This window comes from Athene noctua, chromosome 6, assembly GCF_965140245.1.
Source record: "Athene noctua chromosome 6, bAthNoc1.hap1.1, whole genome shotgun sequence".
Taxonomy (NCBI): domain Eukaryota; kingdom Metazoa; phylum Chordata; class Aves; order Strigiformes; family Strigidae; genus Athene; species Athene noctua.
The window spans coordinates 12,040,443-12,063,537 of record NC_134042.1 but is presented as its reverse complement, the minus strand read 5'-3'; the positions used below and the strand labels follow the sequence as shown (position 1 = coordinate 12,063,537).

The 23,095-nt window shown below is 42.0% G+C and overlaps 1 protein-coding gene across 1 annotated transcript; it reads left to right on the top strand.

Moving 5' to 3' along the window:
• Positions 1 to 1,215: 1,215 nt before the first annotated feature.
• LOC141961821 (cytosolic phospholipase A2 epsilon-like) lies at positions 1,216 to 18,274 on the top strand. Its single transcript, XM_074909158.1, has 21 exons — positions 1,216 to 1,242; positions 1,888 to 1,968; positions 4,842 to 4,914; positions 5,501 to 5,637; positions 6,039 to 6,170; positions 7,634 to 7,674; positions 8,371 to 8,413; positions 9,176 to 9,251; positions 9,452 to 9,621; positions 9,763 to 9,843; positions 10,588 to 10,625; positions 11,290 to 11,425; positions 12,055 to 12,191; positions 12,613 to 12,835; positions 13,490 to 13,604; positions 13,985 to 14,122; positions 15,383 to 15,490; positions 16,169 to 16,360; positions 16,835 to 17,001; positions 17,379 to 17,565; positions 18,066 to 18,274. The coding sequence occupies exons 1-21, from the start codon at positions 1,216 to 1,218 to the stop codon at positions 18,272 to 18,274; spliced, it is 2,511 nt and encodes an 836-aa protein (XP_074765259.1).
• Positions 18,275 to 23,095: the final 4,821 nt, after the last annotated feature.

The window sequence follows — 23,095 nt, the reverse complement described above, 5'->3', positions numbered from 1 at the left end:
ATCGTGATGACTTGGTATTATTTTGCATGGGAATTTGCACAGGGGAACTGTGCTGACTGGTAGCAACATTTAACCAGTAATCTCAAGAACATTCAGGGAATGGGTGGCTTTTTGGTCATAGGCAATATACGAGGAGAGCAGGGAAGCCAAGGGTTTCCCTTCCCTCCCAGATTTCGACCTGTTATGACCTGATGAGGATACATGTCTTTGGCTGCCGTGTTGCAGTGGGCTGGGAGCCATGCTGGTTTCAATGGTGCATGGGTCAGCTCAGTGCTCACAGGGGCAGGTGCAGGTGTCCTGCCATGGTGGTGGCTTCACAGGTGTGACGGGCACGGTGCAGAGGGCAGTGAGCAGTTGGTGCTGAGCTTTGCCTCTGGCTGGCAGGGTTCATTGTGTCAGTCACGGGCACTTAAATGCAGCTGGATTGTAGCTAGAGTCAGTCTGAGCTGGAAAGCGGAACAGAAGTATTTACAGGGGGTGGAGCTAAACTAAAGAAAGTCTTTGCTTCAGGATTCTTCGTCTAAACAAATAGTAACAAGCCATAGGAAAGAAGGGACAAAGAATACAATGACTTGAAAAGAGACCCAAGCCTGCTGGATGAAGGCTGAGTAGATATAAACCACCATATGAGTGTGTCTACTCTGCACACCTAGACCTGGGATTGCAGGGACATGTGGTGCAGGAACCCTTAAACTGCTGCAAGAACTGGTTTAGTCTGAGAGCAATGGTGTTGTCCCTCTTTTTCTTTCATTAGCTGTTTCATCCCATCTGCTTACTGCCACAGATAACCTAAATCCAATTAATGTGCTGTTGATGCATCTTGTTGCAGAGGATGTATTTCTGTAAGCTTTAAGGTCTTGCTAAGTGGATAGTTCAGTACTCAGATAAAATGACATCCTTCTCTTACCATGAGTTATAAAGCTTCCATTGGCCAGTATTGGGCAAAGTGACTCAAATAGCATACTTCCACCTACTGTACAGGCAAAGGTATTTTTTCCTAATTATTCGACCACAGGATTCAGCTTCCTAGCGTAAGAAAATGGGAGGGGAATAACTCGGTTTAAGAAATCAGGGAGAGGTGGGGCTCTGAGTCAGTTTATAAATAGCTGCTCACCTGCGTATAAGACATTTTAACTATCAGTGTCTGTGAAAGTTAGGAGATGTGAAATTGCATTGCCAGAGATAACACTGGACGTGTATGTGACAGTGACCACAATGGAGCAAGATGGCGTTTCATCTCAGGTAAGAAGGGTGCAGAGCAAAGCAAGGCATCTGGGATCTGAGCTGTTTATTTATGCTGCACATAGTGCAATGGTGGTACTGCTTTCTTACCTACCATTGGCTATAAATGGCTCTGCATGGGGTGAAGAAAGTCAGTGCTTCAGGAACTCATTACTGATATTTTAAAAATTATAGCAAGCTGTAGGAAGGAAGCGAACACTGCTTGGGAAGTAAAAGTTTATTTAAAAAGGGAGCATTTTGTATATTTAGGGTTTTTTCTTTCTTTTAGAGATGTGATGTATGTAACCTTAGAATAAGTATTAAATAGCATGGAGATGTTCTTCAAGTGGCAGGGTGTGTTTACAGGAGACATCATTGCTGTTCCTTTAACAGCCAGGACAGGATCTGCCATCCCTCCCTGTGTGTCATGCGAAGGGTGGACCTTCCCTGGCTGCTATGCCTCTGCTCAGGCTTACTGGGGCAAGCCTGGCGCAGGCAGTGGCACTGAGCACAGCAGGAGACACCTGTACCCGCCAAGGCTCTGTGGCCGGCACTGACCAGGGGCTCCCCTTCACTCCTCTCCTGCAGTTCTCAGTTCCTAATGAGGATTGCTTTTAAGAGACAGGATGTTTTTTCCAGGGGTAACGTTGGCCCTTCTTGTTGCAGGAGACCATCACTCAAACTTGGCTAGGAGAAGGAATTATGCAGCTGGATCCTGACAGGGAACAGTGGACTCCTGTTACAAAGGTACTGCACACAACAACTTCAAAAGAAAACTGTAAAAGAGACTTTCCTGTTGGGTGGAGCTTGGGTGAGAACAGATAGGGTTCAGCATCTGCCAAACAGTCTAATTAGTTGCCATAACCCATCCAGCTCCCTCTGTGAAACACCGTCCCACTTATCATTTTGATCACTTACGCAGTCTTGCTTCATGTTAAAGTCCTAGTGCTGTTTTTTTATTCTTGGCACGTGGGAAATGAATCCTGTTTTAAAAAGACGAGTATCTTTAAAAGGATGGGTTTGAATAGGCTTTCTGCTGCATATGTCTTGCTAAAGTACAAGGGCAAATTTACTGTCAGTGTAGATGTGAAATTGTGCCATTTACTTCCACAAAGAATATGGCACAATCTTGAAGTGGATTTTCAACACCTGATTTCCTGGATTAATCCTTATTTTGGTTTCTACAAAAAACTAATACTTCTCCAGAAGACTTCAGACACATTATAGGAAATCTTTTGTTTAGGAAATGAGAGGATCAGATGTGCCAAAAAGATTTTTTAACCTTGTTATCTCTAGTTTGAGGCCATTTGGTAATAATTAGGTTCTCTACCTTGTTCTGTTTTGAGCTGAGTTAAGCTGCTGAGCAACAAGTGTTGTGCTTACACTCTAAGGAATAGCCAAACCTTTCTGTTCATTGGTTGAATACAATGCCCAAAGATGAGAAAATATTCTCTAAAATGCAGCTCTACGCTGCAGGGATCATGGCAGGTTCAGAAGAACAAACCAGACCTCACAAATTTTTTTAGGCAAAACTCACACAGCTGACGGTATTTTGGCCATTTGCTTTATACCTCTGTGATGTCTAAGCCAAAGCCTGCTGGTTATGACAGGGCACATCCACATGCCTGAGTACTTCGTTAATCTGCACTCCCTCCCTGGTGCTTTGGGGTCATCACAAACCACAAAGGTGGTTCCAGGAGACCCAATCCCTGAAACTCAGTTGAACCCTTCCAGGAAAGATCCTTCTCCAAAGCCAGCCACTGGCAGCACCAGTTACTGGCTCTGTAATTACTGAACACTTTCCACCCATACCTGCCTCATTTCTGTGTCTTAGGAGTTGGGTTTTAGACACGCATAGAAGTGCCTTTGATGGTCTTATCCACAGCTATTCTTTGGACTCTCAGCAGTGCTTTGACATCCTTGGTTTGCACATGTGGTCACCTGCTGTGCAGCCAAACAGGCACAAATGTCGTTGATGCCTTTTCCTAGAATGGGGTGCTTTGGTTACCTGGTGGCTAATGTTACCTGTTTCTTCATTAGCCTACTTGCTAACTGTCCCCAATCTCAACAACGTATATTCATTATCCCCGGCTGCATGCATTAATACACTCAGGTTAAATGTTATGAGAGCCATCACACGTGGACATATATTCCATTGAGCCCATGAATACTGATCACTTCACTTTTTACAGACGGTAAGCATGGCACATATCAAATTGCCTTGCTCAGACAGACCAACTAGAGCAAAAGCCCTGCTCTCCTTTCCCACGGTACCTGTGTCACACATTCTTCTCAGTGGGACTAATGAGGTCACTGTCATCTAATGCCACTTCAGGACTGGCAATGGTCTTTTTATAGTCCTTCTGCAGTGTAGGTGGAATGAGCAGGTGGTGTCACTACCTGTTTGTGGCCCTATACTTGCACTAAATGCCTTTTGCATTTTAGAACTTTTGGAGCAAAATTTTCCTCCTGATTTATATTCCAACATCTTGTGCCTTTTCCCCCTTTCCGTGACTGGAGTAATAAAAGGTTAGGTGGAAATTGAGATCAATGGTATTTATTTCGTTATTTTATGCTAAAAGGAGAAGGGATATGCTTGGACTCCAACATGAGACCAGAACAATATGAGCAGCTAAGAAGTCAAGCATGAGGCCTTAATGTTGGAGACATGCGCTAGTATGAGAGAGGGAAGCCAAAGGGAACAAATAAGAGTTTCTCATCAGGTGTAAACCACTGTTTTCACTTCTTATGCAAAGCAGTGCAAAGAAACTCTGGACACAAAGAGTTTACATGGTTCAAAACTAGTAAAAAACTTCTCAGAAGAAAAAGTTAGAGGTGAGCTCAGCTCAAGAGGGGCAGTTATGACCCTGTAAATGAAAATCACATGCATAGTGAGTAGCATGGTGAAAGGGCATAGCAGCGATCTCTGACTTTAAAAGCAGCGTAGGGATCAGAGGTCAACATTTAATTCTGGGGAGTACTGTACATTTAAAAGAGCAGGAATATGAGAAAATAATATCCCATAGCCCAGGAGACTGAACATGTGTGATGACTGCTTGGGAAGTGATTCCCACAATGACGATTTTATCACTTGGAAAAAGCCTAAGACAGCTTTTCGTTTTCTATCTTGAAAATTTAACAAGTAAATCTCCCAAGCAGAGTTTGAACCTTACCACTTTGTGCAGCTAGATCTTAGTTAGAAAGCAAATAAATTCTCTATAATACAAGTCCACATATCATGCTATAAAAGTAGAGAAGTCTTTCCGTTTAGTACTTGATTTAGATATTAGTAGGAAAATAAATGTATTGGCCATTTCATAGTCACATCGCCCTGTTCTGTGCAATGGGAACTCTATAAGGTCACAGTGGTACCTATTGCACATATTTCTCTGCATCCCCGAAGAGAGCAGAGAAAACTCTGCAGTCTGTTGAAAGCAAAAAATGTGGAAAGATATCCTGTGTTTTCTTCTGGAATATATTTATGTAACAAAGTCAACTAAGTTGTTCATGATTTAAGTATTTTTCTCTCTTGATCATTTTTATTTTCTCAATATGCTATCTACCTTTAGCATTCCTTCCTGTCTTTTGAATGTTTTGTTGTTTTTTTTTTTCCCCTGCAGATAGAATCATCTCTGTGTTACTTACTGACTATAAGAGTCATAAGAGCAAGAAATATCCACCAGGCAGATGTCTGTAAGTACCTGTAGTGCTCTATACAGTCCTCTTAACCTGCATGGGCTACTAGCTAGTCCCTGATTCCCTGTGTACCAGCTTTCATGATAAAACCCCATTAGAAGTTTTGACATTTTCTAGGCTCACTTCTGATGACCTGCAACTGAAATATAATAGAATATTATAGCTTTACTTATGCAGAAATCAAGAGGTATTTTTTTTAATGTTTTGGGCTTTATTTAAATGAACTATCTGGCTAAAATAGAAGCTATCACTTTGTTTCCTTAACCCTTGCAGATATAGGGTGCTGTGGTTGTCCTGAATGACTTTATCCTGGGTTAAACTGATTGCCTAGGACAAAAGGAGGAGAAAACCCTTTGGTTTTAATGTATTTGTTATGTTCCTAATGATATTCATTCAGAGAATAATCATGTCCCTCTTCCTTTTTCTCCATTCATCTTACTAAATTGTAATGTTTATGTTGTACAAGTAAGTTATCATGTATCATAGTGTATCCCTTTGAAAGCAAAGCTTCGTGTTGTTCAATTCATTCTTTCTTCAAGAGCAAATCCTTATTTTAGATGTGTTTGTGTTTTTTAACATACAGTAAGCCAGACCGATTGCTATGTGAGCCTGTGGCTGCCAACTGCTTCAACTGACAAATTTCAGACTAAAACCATCAAGAATTGCAAAGATCCAGTCTGGAATGAAACCTTCTACTTCAGGATCCAGAGTCAGGTCAAGGTACTGAGCTGGGACTTGCCTTTTAGCCATGACCTAGGGAGCAACTGCCAGGTTTTATCCTTTTGAAAAGGGGACATAAGTAAGTTTCTCAAGAGGCAAGGAAAAATGCAGAAAGGTGTGAGAATAACACATATCCTTATGATGGTTTTCCATGCCATGAAAGACAAGTATCTCTCTCAGCCATTGGGTAGAATATGATCTTTGAGATGTCTGTGATTTCCTCTCATTCCTCAAAGGCAGATGCCTACATGGAGTTGATTTCCCCTCCACCTCCCTCCCTTCCTGCTTTTTTTCTTTACATCCTCCCACTCCTCACAGCTGACTCTAAACAGCTGTCCCCAGGATCTCCTGCTTTGAATGAAAACTGACACATTTCTAAAGTCTTTCCGTTCCCTTCCCAGAATGTGCTGGAGCTGGCACTCTATGATAAGGATGTGGTTACTCAAGATGACCACCTCTTCACAGTGTACTTCGATATAGCCAAACTTTCCCTGGGAGAGCAAGTCTTCATGCACTTCAAGTGCGATTCACAGGTGAGATCTGAAATAAGAAATGGAATAGGTTGGCACAAACATGTTTGTCTGCTTTTCTATCTAAAATGTTATTCGCAAAACCTCTCATTTTTTCTTTCTTGTGTACGGACTGCCCAGCCACATAAAAGGGAGTTGGTTTTCACTCTGACATGGAAAAGCCTGTTCACATCTGGATCTGTAGACACACTGAAGGTTTTTTGGTGTTGGCCATAAAAGCTCACAGACTTCAGGCATCTCTGCAAAATTGTCACTTTGCTGAGCCTGCCTCAATTGAGGAGTGTGTCCACTCCAGTCTATGATTCTTTTTGTCATAACTTGTCACTTAACCTAATACTTGGGAAGTAATAACTTTGTGATCAGAATGAAGTGTTGAACCAGACTAGTTGCTAATTATGGACTGTGGCATGGGTGTTTAAAAAAGGTGTCTAAGTCATGCCACTCAGCTTGGCAACAAGAAATATTCCTATTTTGAATGTCCACATTCAAAACATGAATGGCTCTGAAAGTCGTACATCCCACCTCCCAGTATGTTCTGTCCATCCCTCTCCTTTTCCAGTTCCTTTCCAGTCTCTTGTGCATCTGTCACGCACAATTCAGCCAAACTCTGCTCTGCAGTTCATTATCTTTAAATGCCTTATTTGACCATTTCTTTTTCTGCAAAATACCAGAGGTCCGCTGTGTGGACTTCTACTAGCCCTTGGTAAAATAAAACCATCTGGCTAGTTGTAACCCAGCTCATTACTCTCTGGGTGGTTACAGGTGCCATAACCAAGCCTTTCATTACTGCATTTGCAAAGCTACAGTAGTTAGACTTCATATTCTTCAGGCCTTTGTAATTTTTTTAGGTCTTATATTAATAACTTTTTGATGTCATTAATGCAATAGGTAATTTGAGAAACTAAGTAACATACAGCATGATCTCACTTCTCTGTTCATCATCCCTTTTGTCTCCACCTTTGTTTTCCTCTCTCCTGTGCTTTCTTCCTCCTAGGGATTATAGCCTTCTCCACCACCCCACAGACCAGGTCTTAACGTCAGATTTACCTCTGCCCCAATGCCCTCAGCACATTGCCAAACAAAGTGGTTGCTTTGCATGCTACCGTTTCCCCTCCTTACATCAGAAGTCTTTGGCTGCTCCCCTCAGCAGACCCTCTTTCTCTTTGCTGACAGACTCGGTATGAGACAGCATCTCCGCCTGGGTCTGTCCCTTGTGTCCCAGCAGAAGCAGGCAAGCCAACTACTTTCTTTGTTAAAAACTGCTATTACAGCCATCCAGAAACTTACTATCAATAAAGAATCTTGAGGCTCAAGGCTCACTGATGTGAGGTGGTGGGTGCCTCTATTTTAAATGCTCTGCCAGTCACAAATAGTGCATGCGTACCTATATTGTGAGAATGAGAACTTGCATTGTGAGAACTGCCAGTAGACAGTGCCAAAACCATTTTCCTTTCTTTATTTTCCAGAGACAAGAGGAGCTAGAGGTGGGATTTGCATTGGATAATATGTGAGTAAACATGAAATGCAACATTATCTGCAGCAAAAAGAAACAGCAATTCAGAGGCATGAAATAATCTAGTCTAATTGCCCAGAGAGCATCATTCCTTGATGATGCTGATGATGAACACGGTTTCCCAAGGAATCTGTGCTATGAGCTGGGTGACGAATTGGTGCATGCCAGGATGACCTCCCATGAACTTCAGGCAGACAGGGACGAAACCGTAAAACCTTTTCTTTGCCTAACATAATAAATACTATTTAAGACCAGAATACTGCTGTTTTGTTACGTGTTCATCTTTGAGATCAGCAGAGGGGGGTTCACCTCCCTGCAGAGCACAACATGGGACAATGCACTGGGTTTCCAGTCTAGAGTCCTTTCTGTCCCATTCTCTGACAGACTGCAATTTTAAAAAACTGAATTCTGTGAAATCATCTGCAGCCATATCTTGGGACTCAGCATAAAATCACTGCACTGCTTTATTTTTTGCTGAGCTCCAGGACTGGATGAGCCGGTAGGATGATGATTGTGCCTTGACAGAGTAGCATGAGGAAACTTGTACCATGAGTCTCCTGGGACTTTTTTTTGAAATCCAATATGCAACTAAAAATAAGCAAGAGGAAAATCAGGAGAAGGGTGCGGCTCATGAATTATACTGTAATTATACTGAGTTATTAAAAATGTATTTTTCTTTCTATTTCCTAGTTCAGGCCCTCCTGAAACCATCATTACTAATGGAGTACTAGTGGTGAGTGTTGTGCTTTGTCACCTTTCTTGTCCTGTTGCCACACTTGTTTCACTTGACTCACAGTCATCAGGCCAACGTGCCCTTTGATTGAGCAAAGACAGCACTGAAACACCACCATTTCCCACTTCATCATCTGCCTCACAACACATCCTTGTGGATGGCACCTGTGGAGAGGCTGTGGCTCGAGATCCCCCATGCTAGCATTCCTCTGGTGTTGCAAAGGCAATGCATGGAAATGGCTTAGGTCTGAGACACTGGTACAGCAGTGAAGTCTCCCTTGGACATCACTGCTCCTGAATTCCTGTACTTCCAAAGTGACGAGGTTTGTCCTGTCCCAAGCATACACCATTTCCTGCATTCATAACCGCACTTTTTACACAGAGAAGTTCTGAGCATGACATACACTCATCTATTAGTTTTGCTTCCTCATTATTTTTGCTTAAATCAGTCCTCTGCATCTCAGTCAGGATCCTGGGAGTGCTGTTTTTCACTTTGCCCTCACCTTCTCCTTTCTTCAAGTCCTGTTCATCCATGCTGCACACCCAGCCTTGCTCTGCCTGCATCCAGTTTCTCAGAGTCCCCTCCTGTTCAGCCAGCATCTGAAATTGAGGTTGTGGTTGAGAGAAAATGTTTTCCTCAAGACAAAGTGCATTGCCTGTATAGCATTTGTATCATCATCAGTAGGAGCTTAGACTAGGAAACAGAATCTCGGACTGGAAAATTCCCTACCATGAAGTATTTTATTGTTCGTGTCTCTTACAGTCTCGCAAAATCTGCTGCTTGGAAGTTCAGGTGGTTGAGAAGAAGAAGAAGAAAAAGGAGAAGAAATCTTTATCAAGTGAGATTATTTCTCCATCAGCTATTTTTAAATCAAGATCTTCTAATATTGTGAGGGCATTTAGCTTAATGTAAGAATGGGAAAAAAAAACCAACAAATCCAAAACATGAGAGCAGCCTTGTGGTAGACTCTGCAAGAACCTTTGTTTCCAATTTTGATGAGAAAACTACTCTGTGTCTGCTTTTGTGTTGGTTCCTTAGAGAAAGAATTCTCCTTTAAAGTGCAAGGCTCTTACGAGGGCACCCAAGACATTATGCTGGGATCTGATCTGTTCTTCGGCTTCTCTGCTCCTGCCAAATTCCACTATGCAAGATACAAGCAGCCAACACTGGATGTTACACTACCAGGGAAGAAACGACAGCCCTCCTTTGTATGTTATAATAGGACTTTATAAAACACAATAATGGGATGTAAAGTAACATGCACCATAAAATAGTAACATTAATTTGCATGGTGGAAAAATAGTAGCATTTCTTACAATATAAACTCGGATGTATTTGTATTTTTTCAGCGTTCCCATGTGTATGATACAGGCTCCCCAAACATGGAACTTCATTCCCTTCCAAGTGGAAAAAACATGATCTTAGCAGAGGTGAGTGCCTGCTCTTTTGTGGAGAGGTTGAGAAACCTGGGTGTGGAAGTCTGCATCCCCCTGATGATTACCAGGGTACCTTCTGATGACGAAAGTCTGCAGGAAAAGATGCCACAGGCTAGCAGTGGTAGGTCTTTAGGTGATAAGGCCAGGTTGTGTCTTGTTCTCTTCGAATGGGAATACTGGAGATTCTTAACTCCATCCTGATCTTACTTCATGCAAAATTTTGAGGCTTTGCTTTTCTCCTTCTCACGCACCAGTGGGTCACCTGAACTAACTGAGGTAGCACCAGTCTCTTGCTGATGCTGACCATGCTTTGAAAAGCACTTTCAGATTCATGGCTAAAAAAATCCATATAGAATGAAAGGATCATGGCTGTTGTGGTGTATAAGCTACAGAAAGGGAAGAGCAAATGCTGCTGTGTAGAACAGCAATGTGGCTGCTGCCTGCCTGCGAGAGGTGATGTTAGCGGAGGTGGGTAAGGTATACACTGTCATTACTTTCCTCTGTAAACAGCAGTTACCCTCAGATGTTACATTCACTAGAAAACATTAGGAATTACTGAACCACTTACCTGACAATAAACTACCGCAGACAATTCACATACGCTGCTGGATTACTTAGAGCTCCCAATTTGTACCTGTGTTGCTAGGATGGCACATGCTAAAATTCCTCCTGGGGCTGCAGGGGAGGGGTGCTAAAGCAGGTTGTCATGCTTACACTCTTTTCACTCTTGCTTTTCAGGATAAAAGATTTGATTTACATGCAAAGGCAGAAGACTGGTAAGAGACTTGGCCACTCTTAGAGGCTAACTAGTCCTTAGCTGAACTTGTCTCACCCTCGGCCCTTTACCAGGGAAGAGGCGCTCACAGTAGGACAGTAGGTTGTGTGACCAAGTGATATGGAATTCACATGAGCTGAAAGCAAACTAGATGTGCTAAATTGACAATACGTGTAGGTAATCCATACTATGACATGAATAATGAAAAGGTGCATAACATAGAAGAAATAATATTACAAGTCGATTGTGCTAGTCAGTGTTATGCTCAGCACAGTCTTTAACCTTTTTTTTTAACACTGTAAGAGTGCAGCTGGTCACCCGGTGCTGCTGATCATGAACTAGGTAAACTTTGTTGCCAACTTCAAGACAAACATGAGAAATTTTTACTATAGTTCTCAGTGCAGGCTAAGTTGTGAGAGAATCCAGACAGCAGATGTCTCAGAAATTATTTGCAGGAATGTCGTTCCTTAGGTTTTGTTTTGATAACTGCTTAGAAATGTAGTGGTCACTTTTTCTGTCGTTCTTCCATGCATCATTGTATGTCTGCTTGGGAGCGTAGGAATGGCTTCTCCTGTAAATGTGGTAGTATTTCCTTATATTTGAAACTCTGATCTTGTCTACCAATAATAGAATGGAATATTCTTTTTTCCTGATCTCTGCTCCAGCCCAGATCACCTTGATGTGCGTTTAGGGTTTGACCTCTGTGTGCAGGAGCAAGACTTTCTACGCAAAAGACAGAATTATGTTGCTCCTGCTCTGAAAAAGGTCCTGCAACTGGAACAGGATCTGCTGGACCATGAGGTCTGTAGATTCAGCTTAGTAGTGGGGGAATAACAGCATAATATGACCTCTTTTTCTTCCCAGTTATTTTTTTTTCTGTTCCTTCCTCATCTTTAAACTTAAGTAGACTTCCAGTACTGCCGCATACCTCTAATCTCACCCTGCTGTTTGTGTCTTTTGCAGCTGCTATCCTGAGTTTACCTCTTCTCCTGCTACACCGTTATTGCCAGCCAGCTAGATATTACTTATATAGAAATGGCTTCTTCCACAGTCTTTACCCTATGATTGTTATCTTTGTTGATAATCCTTCCTCCTCTCTTCGACCTAGAAGGTTTCTGTTTAATTCCTGCCTTTAAAACTGTTTTTTTTCTCTTTTACCGTCTCTTTTGAATAACTCATTTTCAGTTGTTTTTTACCAAATGTCTGTGTTGAACACATTGGAGACAATTGTCAGTTATCTAAGCAAAAATTGTCATTACTTTTACTCCTGTTCTTCTTTATGGAATCAGTGGTAGCTTATGTTTCAGCAGGAATAATTAGGAAAGAAGTCAGTGCCTGGGCACGTGTGGTGGTGTCAGTAGGAAGTCTCTGCCACAGTCAGCTGCAGCCTGCTGCTTGACGCCAGCCCTTTCTGTCCGTGTGTTGCACAGACCCCAGTGGTGGCCATCATGACTACGGGAGGAGGGATGAGATCTTTGACCGCGCTGTATGGCAGTCTGAGGGGGCTCAAGAAACTCAATATCTTGGACTGTGCCACATACCTGACCGGCTTATCTGGTACTACATGGTAAGTAGGACTGGGCAGCTCTTGTCTGGAGTCTTCCTGATGACACCGAGGCACTGAAGTAGGCTGGGGCTGACATGCAGTAGTCTACCTATAATACCTTCTCAGTAGCCCAGTTTTTTTGATCTTCTTCCAAAATTGGCAGATTAAAGTCTTTACATGGGGGAAAGTCACATAATTTGCAACAGCATGAAAACAAGTGTTACTCTAAGAATATCTTACGGTGAATTTCTCAAGCCATTTTGACAGGGATGATAACTGTGAATTCTAAGGGAACATGATAGTTTCTTAGGGAGCTGAAGACAGGAAACCTTTACTTAATTTCAAATCAAGAAATTAAAACAGAAACATAAAATATAGCCATTGCCTATTTCAAACCTTGGTGTGTTTTTTTCTCTCTTCAATGTATATTTCTTCTTCCTAGGACCATGTCAAACTTGTACAGAGATGCTGACTGGTCACAAAAGGATCTCGACAAGCAAATCAACGAGGCTCGAAAACATATGACAAAGTGCAAAATAAATTCCCTTTCCTTGGAGTATTTAAAGTATTACAAAAAGCAGCTGTGTCAACGGAAAAGAGAGGGCCGCAAAACATCTTTTATAGATCTCTGGGGGCTTGTCCTGGAATCTTTGTTGCATGATGGGGTACAGTATATCATAAAGCAGCATTTACAGTGGCTTACAATTTTCTGAAAATTAATTTCTGGAGAAGATATTTTCCTGTTTGTTCTGAGAGAAGTAATTTGTTATGAGGCTGTGTATGGAAATATACAGCTGTTTCAAAAATATCTGGTAGCAATCTTTTAGATATCCAACCATGGTGGAAATCAGCATTCTTGCTTGTTAGATTTTGGATATGTTCTTCTGAGAAAACTCCAAGATTAATGTTTAAAAAAAAAAAAATATTTTAAGATTTTTTTTTTTGCTTATTCTGCAAGTATTTCATTTAGAAATAGCAAGATTACAGACATTATCTTAATGCCTCTGAGAGATATTAACTAGTGGACCTGCTGACTTTTGAAATATGTTGTACTTATATAAACGTGTTAAGATGACTTATACCAAAAGCATTGTTTTCTGCTCTTCGTTTTCTTCCATTTTCATCCTAATCAAATAATCTGGCATCAGATTGGATGCTTGCAGATTTTTCAGTAACCGATCACTTAAAGGAATTTTGAAAAATAAGGAACATTTCAGAATCTAAGCCTGGCAGAAATTTTTCTGCCCTACAATCTTAGATGCAGAGAAAACATTCCTGTGCTAATTTTTATCTGTGTAACCGTATTTCTGGAATCACAGAAAGACAACCATAGACTCTCTGATCAGCAACGGGCCATTGATCGTGGTCAGAACCCATTGCCTATCTATACTGCAGTCAATGTCAAGAACAGCTATAGCACTCTGGATTTCAAAGGTAATTATGAGACTTCTGAGGGTCATTTGTCTTTATATTTAAGCTGGTAAATCCTGGGACAGTCTTTTTAGTCTAAAAAAAGCCCTCTCATTTAAAGATCAGAACGTCAGGCTGATGTGTATTTCAATAATGTCCTCGTGGTCAGGAAAAAGTTTGACTGTCAATGCAACAGACTCAAAAATATTTCAAAGACCTTTCATGTTCATGAGTTTTCATTTTGTACCATGCTTATAACTCATAATTATTGGTCTGAAACACTAGACTTAAGAAATTATTTTAATTTTCAACTCCTTTTGTTCCCGTGATAGCAACATCATTTTTATCTACAGTTAAGGGGCTGTAGTGAAACATTGTTCTCATTTTTGTGTTCCTTTTCACAGAATGGGTGGAGTTCACCCCTTATGAGGTGGGATTGCAGAAATATGGAGCTTTTGTTCGTGCTGAGGATTTTGGCAGTGAGTTTTTCATGGGTCGGTTGATGAAGAAGGTCCCTGAATCCCGGATCTGCTTCTTAGAAGGTAATCTTTTAAAAATGTCTGAATGATTTTTTTTTTTTTTTTTTAAATTGTGAGCTATATAAACTACGCACTAATAAAGCACTAGTGCATGAATGGCAGGGCAGTTTCACCAGAGAGGATAAATATCTCATTGCTGAATTAATTCTTACTATAATGAATTCAGTTTACTGTAAAAAAGAAAATTCTAAGTGACAGACACACAGTTATTTTCATTTTTAAAACTAGTTTTGAATATAAATATATTATTACTTCCAGTCCAACAATAAAATTCAGGTCCTTGGGAGTCCATGGTTCTGCTCATGTGACTCCAGAGGGTTGAACTTCAGAGCCTCTTGCCTATCTCGTGGGTAGTCAGTAATTTGTGTGCTTCCTATAGACAGTTAATGTGAGCCTTCATGTTGATTCTTCACTGCATCAGGGTATGTTTGAGCATGCTAGGTCCCCCTTGCTTCAGTCTACTTTGGCCAGACATCATTGGCTCTAATTTCCACATTGCCTGGGTAAGCCTGGGTGGAAAATAGGATATTCATATCCAGAAAAATTTTTGCTACTGACTGAAGTGGAGCATGGATTTGTGTTCTCCAGACAGAGACAAGCTGTCAACTTGTGACTAGTTTGAGTGCAAACTTCTCTTCGACTGGCCACTTTGCTTAGAGTGAGGGAGACACTGTACTGTTTTAGCCTAAGCCTATGCTGCATGTTCATACATTTGCACTTCCTGAACAAAAAAACAGTGGGAACTTGTGCCCTATGGGATAACCAAAGAAATTGTTTCTCAAGCTCAAAAATGCATAGTCAAAACTGATCCCTCCATGTGTTAACAGGCTTATTCTCAAAAATGGAAGCTTATAAATGCAGAAGTTGTAAGATCATGTTATACTTGGACCTTTATCAATGTAATTCCCCATCAAATCCCTCAGTTTGCAAACTTTCCTTCTTTCTTTTTATACAAGCCTTGTGATACTTGGTTTTTGGTTGGTTGGTGGGTTTTTTCTCTTTTGAAAACTCAAGTTCCTTAAATCATATTAATTCACAAAAATTGCTCCATTTGTTAAAATACATATCCAGCCCTAAGTATCATAAGACAAAAAATGAAGACCAAAATAAGGTTTAAAAGCCATCAGCCAAACAAAAATGACACATCATCCTTTTAAAACAAACTAAGAAAAAGCATAAACCTTGCAGATTTCATCTCATGGTAAGAGTTTTGAGATTCATGATGTGTGAATATTTGAGTTAGAAAGCTCTTTCTTTTTACAGGCATGTGGAGTAGTTTATTCTCACTAAATGTGTTATACATATGGAATTTGTCCCATTCCTCAGAAGATTTCTGGCACAGGTGGACCCGTGACAAAATTGACAATATAGGTAAATTATCATATTTTAATCATCTTTCTTACTGTGTATTTATTGTTAGATAGGGTTAATGTTAGATAAACATCACACCCATCTGGTATGTGACATGTGCACAGTACAGTTGGCATTTTTTGGAGTCTTTCTTCAAAGACTACAATTACCTTTCTGAAAGGTATTGGATTCAAAGTCACATGCTGCAGAGCATGATTGGATAATTTAAAAATCTTCAGTCCTGTGATATATGTGCTCACTAAGGGCTCAACACTGATGTTGGTAGATGAGTAAAATGTTCAGGAATAATAAGACTGATCTGTAAATTATTAATAAAGCAAAAAGATTTTGACTACATTAAGTAGTAGCTACTGTAATGCAAATAAGTACAAAAGTTAGCCTTTTCCAAAGCCTGCATTCAGACTGTTCCACAAATGTGTGTATGCCTGGTGCAGATTTTTGTTGCTGCCTGATACAGGGTCTTGTGTTTTATCCAAGTCTGGACTGTGTAAGGAAGTGGTATTTTGCTGGGAAGACTAGCATTTTGTTTTCTTTTTCATTGGGTCACTTGTGCTCATCGAGCCTCTTCATCCTCGGCCTTTTAAATAAAGGAAATGCCGATTTTTGTTACTTACCTTGACATCTTGGGGGATTGCCTTGCTCTAGGCAGCTAGAATTTATCAGTCTTTTCCTGTGCAGAGGAGGAACCCCTCTTACCAGTGAAGCTGCACGAGCTGAGGACTCGCCTGTTCACCCCCGCCGGCCCCCTCGGCAGCGCTCTGCGCAGCGCTCTCACTGACCGCTTCTGCGTAGCCCAGGAGCACAACTTCCTAAAGGGCTTCCAAGTGCATAATGACTACCTGGAGAACAAGCACTTCTGCAGGTGGAAAGGTAACAGAAGATCTGTCTGCCTGGGGAGAGAATAAACAATCCGAACAAAACTAAACCCCGGGTTTGATATTAAACCCATTCTCCAAGGTTAGAGGCCACGTTTGGGCAGAATCACTATTAGATCAACCAGCTGTGGCACACCAGGATGTAGCATGGCATGGTGTTATCGCCATGCCAATGGTTTGCTGGTGGCACACACCTCCTGAGGCAGGGGCACCAGCTCCTGATGGTGGTTCTCCCTTTCTCTGTTTGAACTCAGTGGGGAGGCACGAGAAACCCCTTGCATGAATGTTGCCACTGCAGGTCCAAAACTGCATGTGGCTGGAGTTGGGAGAGCAGAAAAGGGATATGGCAAATCTCCCTTCCGCAAAGACAGTAACCAGTTAGGGCTCTGTGGTCATTGTGTAAGAGTGGAAAACAGGCTAACCAGTTTTGCACTGTTGCAATTACAGCAAGAAAAATCTTTCCTTTTAGATACTGTGTTAGACACGTTTCCCAACCAGCTGACACAATCAGAGGAATTCCTGTCTCTGATAGATACGGGATTTTTCATCAATACAAGCATCATGCCACTTTTAAAACCAGAGAGAAAGGTGGATGTCATTCTGCATTTAAATTACAGTGCAGGATCCCAGATACAGGTGAGAGGAATTGAAGCAGTGTCTACTTCTTCTTCAACAGCTGTATAACTGGAAGTTTTTAACACTTCCGTGCTTTCTATATTGCTCCTACTAAAAGTCTTTAACCACTAGCATTTTTAGCTTAATGTTGCAATGCAATACTTCATTTATAGGCTGTACATATTCCCATTTGTTCTTCTTATATGATACAACTGTTTTGTGCTAAGAACTTGAGGAAAACAAAAACCTTCTCTAAAATGATGCAGTGCTTTCTAATAGGGATTTCAGAGCTTTCACACAGATAGCTTGGAAAATGTCCTGTTTGTTACTGGACTCAAAGAAATCCTGAGCACTGAAACCCTCTTTAAGTCTTAGCAGTGTTCTGTTCATTGATCCAGGCTCTGGACCAGACCTGCAAGTACTGCTCGGAGCAGGGAATCCTTTTTCCCAGGGTGGACTTGAGTGAAGAAGACAGGAAAAACCTGAAGGAGTGTTACCTCTTTGATGGTGCTGAGACTCCAGGAGCGCCAGTACTGCTGTTTTTCCCACTAATTAATGATACCTTCCAAAAATACAAAGCACCAGGTAAGTAATCAAACATGTTTAAAAAAGGGTGACATCACAGCCAGCCTATTGAAGGAGGTATATTTAATACTCCAACTCTTGAACTTCAATGTTGGCTTATTTTAATACAGCAAACCTCTGTTTTTTAATGTTACTTTTTTAACTATGTCAGATTCGATGCCGTGGCTGTGCTGTTTCAATCCTGAAACTAGTTAGTTTGCAGGTGACTTTGATGTATCTACATGAGCTCAGACTGCAGTGTAGACCCATGTAAGAGGAATAATCACCATTTTTCTCCCCTCATGATGTGAAGCAGCTGATACCCACCTGAGAAAGGCACTGAGCTTTTAGTTTGAAAAATAAGTATTTGTTTTAAAATTTTTGTTTAAACTCACAAGAGTAATTTAAATGATGAGCTCTCTCTGTGGAGAGACGTCTCCTTTCCCTGTTGTTTTGTTTGCTTGCTAATGACCAGAGTAACTCCCATCTATCAGCAGTGATTTGTCACCCCTGCCTTCTAGGTCAGAAGCGCTTAGAGTCAGAGATGGAAGATGGCAAAGTTGATCTTTATGGTTGCTGTTCCCCTTATTCAACATATTCAGTTCAATACACTGAGAAGGTATATGACCGTCTGGTTCAGCTGGGTGAATACAACATCCTAAATAACAAAGACCTCATTATGCAGGCCTTGCATAAAGCTGTGGCAAGGAAAAGACAGAAAAAGAAATAATGTGAGACAAGGGAGGATGCTTTTGTGTCCCTTAACCTGCCAAGAGACTGAAGCTCTTTTAAGATCAGCCAGCAGGCTTCAAAGTATTCCTGCTCAACACTACAAAATGGCAATCTCAGATGAACAAAGAAGAGACTGAAGAGAACCTTTTTTTTGCTCCAAAGAATTTCACTGCAGCAATTCATTGCAGTTCAGCTACAACCGTGGAGTATGAGTCATTGTATGGTACAGAGGATGAGCAGCCACAAAGAAGAAGGTGCTAAGATGAGCATGGTGCTAGTTGCCTTGAGAAACAGTATGAAATAATTAAGTCTAACATGTTCAGAACAGACCATATTAAAAGCATATTTTATTAACTCAGTTTGTGTTTTGTGTTTGTGAGGTGGTGGTGAGGCAAGCAGCAGCCTGTGGGCCAGGTTTGTGACTGGGACCATGGCAAGTGTTTAAAGAAAGGGACATGTGATATGGCATCTTGTGGGCTCATATCACCTCCAAGGGAGGCTTTGGTCAGAGGCAGAGGAGGCATAGGCCATGGGTATTGAATTATTCGAGTGTGTCCAAAGAAGGGCGGCGAAGCTGGTGAAGGGTCTGGAGCACAGGTTGTACGAGGAGCAGCTGATGGAACTGGGGGTGTTTAGTCTGGAGAAGAGGAGGCTGAAGGGAGACCTCATGGCCCTCTACAGCTCCCTGAAAGGAGGGTGCAGAGAGCTGGGGATGAGTCTCTAACCAAGTAATAAGCGATAGGACAAGAGGGAATGGCCTCAAGTTGCACCGGAGAAGGTTTAGACTGGATATTAGGAAGCATTTCTTTACAGAACAGGTTGTTAGGTGTTGGAATGGGCTGCCCAGGGAGGTGGTGGAGTCCCCGTCCCTGGAGGGGTTTAAGAGTGGAGTTGACATAGCGCTGAGCGATATGGTGTCGTTGGGAACTGTCAATGTTAGGTTAATGGTTGGACTGGATGATCTTCAAGGTCTTTTCCAACCTAGATGATTCTGTGATTCTGGTACTGAGATCAACTGAGAAGGCAGAATAGCATTGATGAAGTTCTCCACTACTTGACCACAAATCTGCTCTGTGTGCTTCCTCACTGCTTCCTGGCTACCCAACCGTCTTCCCTCCTCTGGTGTGAGTGGTAGTAGTGTAGCAGTTAGAAATAAAAGTCAGACAGAATAACACTGCTGGCTTTAAACCCCCTCAAAACAAGAGCAAGGATGTGCAAGCCCTTGAATTTATCAGCTCCGCCTGCCCTTGCTGTTGGTCTTGCATGAGGTTGGCATCTGCAGAATTAGGAGGCACCAACAATGGGAGAGAAAGGACTTTACATGGTCTTGGTGCAAGAAGGAAGATCTTGTGTTTTGCAGTAGGGCATCTAAAGAGGATATCCTGCTCAGGAATGTTATTTTTCCCCTCCTGATATAGCAAAAAAATTGTTTTAATTAGAGTGTTTTTGTGAACCTTGTGCCAGCTGTGAAGAAGACAAGAAACTGCTGACCTATAGAGATCCTTGGAACCTCTGGGAAGCTTTGCTATAGCAAGTACATCCTTCTGCATGGCAAGCTGCTGCAGGAGGATCTGTGCCTCCAGAGCTGTAGTTTCTCTTGGACTGGCTTTGCACCAAATCCAGCACAGACATGCACATACATGGCATAATTTCCCTATTTGGGCCAAATGTGCCATGATGAGAGGCTGTCCATCTTAGTCTTCTGTCACTGTTCACAGGAGGGAGGAGACAGAGGGGCGCTTTGCTTTGCTTGCACCCACAGCAAAGATCCTCCAGCTCCTCTTGCATGTGTCTCACTGCCTGATTTGTTCCCTATGGTTAAGATGCTTTACTTGTCATTAGAAAAAAATAAGCAGTAGAGAAACAGCCTCATGAGATTAAAAAACATGCAAACCTGGATCACATGGTTATAGAAATATGAATACACAAGAGTATTTCTTTCCAAACACACAAATAGATTATTTTGATTAAGTTCATTGCAGGCAACCTGTGCTCTAGGTTGAATTAATAACACAAACCACAGTAATACTATGCAAACCGGTTGAGTTATTTCATGTTTCTCCCAGAGCATTCACTTCTTCAGGGAGAACTTCTTTAGGGAAGAACTTTGTAGAGTAGGGCTGATGGTTGGACTCGGTGATCCCAAGGGTCTTTTCCAACCTGAATGATTCTTTGGATTGCAGAAGGAATAGAATAGAATAGAATAGAATAGAATAGAATAGAATAGAATAGAATAGAACAGAACATTTCAGTTGCTAGGGACCTAAAATGATCATCTAGTCCAACTGCCTGACCACTTCAGGGCTGACAAAGTTAAAGCATGGTATTAAGGGCACTGTCCAGGGTTTGACCACCCTCTTGGTAAAGAAATGGTTCCTGGTGTCCAGTCCAAACCTTTGAACCATTCCCGTGTGTCCTACCACTGGACCCCAGACCTCCCTCTCCACTTCCCCTCCTCAGGAGGCTGTAGAGAGCCGTGAGGTCGCCCCTCAGCCTCCTTTTCTCCCAGGTAGACAAGCCCAATGTCCTTAGCGGCTCCTCACAGGACGTTCCTTCCAGCCCTTTCACCAGCTCTGTTGCCCTCCTCTGGAGCCATTCGAGGCCCTTCTTGAATTGCGGGGCCCAGCCCTGCACACAGGGCTCCAGGGGAGGCCGCGCCGCTGAATCCAGCGGGATAATCCCCGCCGGGGACTGGGGGGTTCTACTGACTGTGTGTGATGCACCCCAGGGGCCGCTTTGTCCTCGTGGCTGCCGGGGCACACGGCTGCCTCCCAGTGAGCCTGCTGCCCACCAGCACCCCCAGGTCCCTTCTGCAGGGCTGCTCTCCAGCCACTCCTCTCCCAGTTTATACTTGTGCCTGGTGTACAGGAATCAGTCCTGGGTTTATATAGAGAGGTTTTGGTAGTGAGGTGAGGCATTGTTGGGGTGGCTTCGAGCCACATTTCAAGGCTCACATGCAGGATTTTATCTGTACTTTGCTAATGAGTAGATAAAGGTACCCACAGTGTGCTTGGCTGAGTCATGTCACTCTGAAGCTTTAAATAGCATCATAAGAGCCTGGTAGAGGGAGCAGGACACAGTGTTTCTGTAATGACAAGCCAGACAAGGACAAAAGTGCTCTGTGCAGCTCCCTATTTTAAAATACAGGGGAGGAGGAGTGTCAGTGGATGGGAGAGGTGTCTGTGGAATGCCTGCCTTGTTCCTGTAAGGGAGCTCTCTGGATATAGTCACACGTTTATTTCTGTACTGCTGTACCCTGTTTGTCCAGGGTAGATTCTCAGAAGATACTTCTTGTGGATTATGGACAGGTTCTGGCTCTCGGTTCTTCTTCACTTTTCATTTATCCTTCCAGAACAAAACTTTGAGAGTTGATCTGTTTGTAGTTAGCCTGGACTGATTTTCTCATGACCAGCTCACTTTCTTTGCACAGTCAGTGTGAACCTCTCAAGGGATGGTTCTTACAGCTACAAACAGGTCAGATGTCATTTCCTTACAGTATCACTAGTTTCTGTTCACACACTAGTGGGGAGCTGTGTATCTCCCATGTGGTGTTGTGCTTGCCTTTTCTTCTAGGTTGCCCCTCAGATGGATAGACTCTTTTAAATGACTGTGGTCATTTGCAGAATGTCTCATTTTAGGCATTTTTTGGGACATGGTTTTGCTCAGTCAGGCCTAACTCAGGATTCAACAAGCTTGAAGGAGGCTTTTTACACCTTTCACATGCGAAACCATGATGTTCAGCAAGGAGCAGCAGTAGGCTGCAGTAAATAAGACTGGAATGTCTTAGGAGAGGTGAGGAAGGCTGTGAAAGTCTTGGAGGCGAAAGTCTTGGAGGCTAAAAACCCCTGAAGGGGTATTTATCTTTGCATCCTTTGCCTTTGCAATCATTGTTTGCAAGTACATAATGATAAGCTTTTAGCAAAATGTTCAGGAACAATTTTCTGGGGTATGGTTTTCCCACTGCTGCTTGCTAAGTGGCCCCACCAGCTTACACTTCTTTATTAACTACATTTTATAACACTGCACAGAGCTCTTTAATTGTTTAGCTCTGGTTAGCTCCTATTAGGCTGTGGAAGAACAAAGTAAGACAGCGAATACAGTTTTGTATTTGTACTAGATTATTCATCTTATTTCTTCCCATAGATTTATAAAAGCCAGAAGTACCATCAGATCATCTTGTTAGACCTGTTAAATGTCAGGCCTGTTACCTGCCATGCAGTTACTTAAATGTTAATCCTGCTCACCTGTGGCTGACCAGAGTCCTTCTTGAAGAAAAAATGAGCTCTTTTCTTTTAAAGTTATCAGGAATGTTGATATTTCATAGAAGCATGTTCTAGTGAGTGATCACCTTCCAGCAATAAGTATGCACCTGGTTTCTAGCCTCATTTAGTTTAGCCAGAGCCCAGACATCAGTTCTTGTTAAATCTTTTCCTAATAACTTAAATGCCATTGCATAACCACTGTTTCTTCATTAGGGTCGATTTTATAAAATATATCAAGGTTACACCACAGTCTTCTTTTTGTCAAACCTGTAGATTCAGCCCTTCAGGTTGTCATTATAAAAAACCTTTATTTGCTATGTCCAGCTGTATCTCTGTTCTTGCACTTCCTACAACTCTTATTGTCCCTTTATCAAACACCATCTCCAGTACCCTTCCCACTACTGCCATAGACTGAGATGAACATTGCCTTGTTATTCTTTTATTCTTACATATAGATGACTTCCCAGTTTCTACATACAGAATCCAGTTGTCCTCATTTGCCATTAGAGACTTCTGCTGAGTTGTTTGTCTTCCGTAAGCTGGTGAGTTAGTGTTTT

Coding starts and splice junctions, on each gene's coding strand:
- LOC141961821 (XM_074909158.1), top strand. CDS start 1,216: ATGGAGCAAGATGGCGTTTCATCTCAG. Junction 6,171..7,633: donor ACTTCAAGTGCGATTCACAG/GTGAGATCTGAA, acceptor TTTATTTTCCAG/AGACAAGAGGAGCTAGAGGT. Junction 8,414..9,175: donor TTACTAATGGAGTACTAGTG/GTGAGTGTTGTG, acceptor TGTCTCTTACAG/TCTCGCAAAATCTGCTGCTT.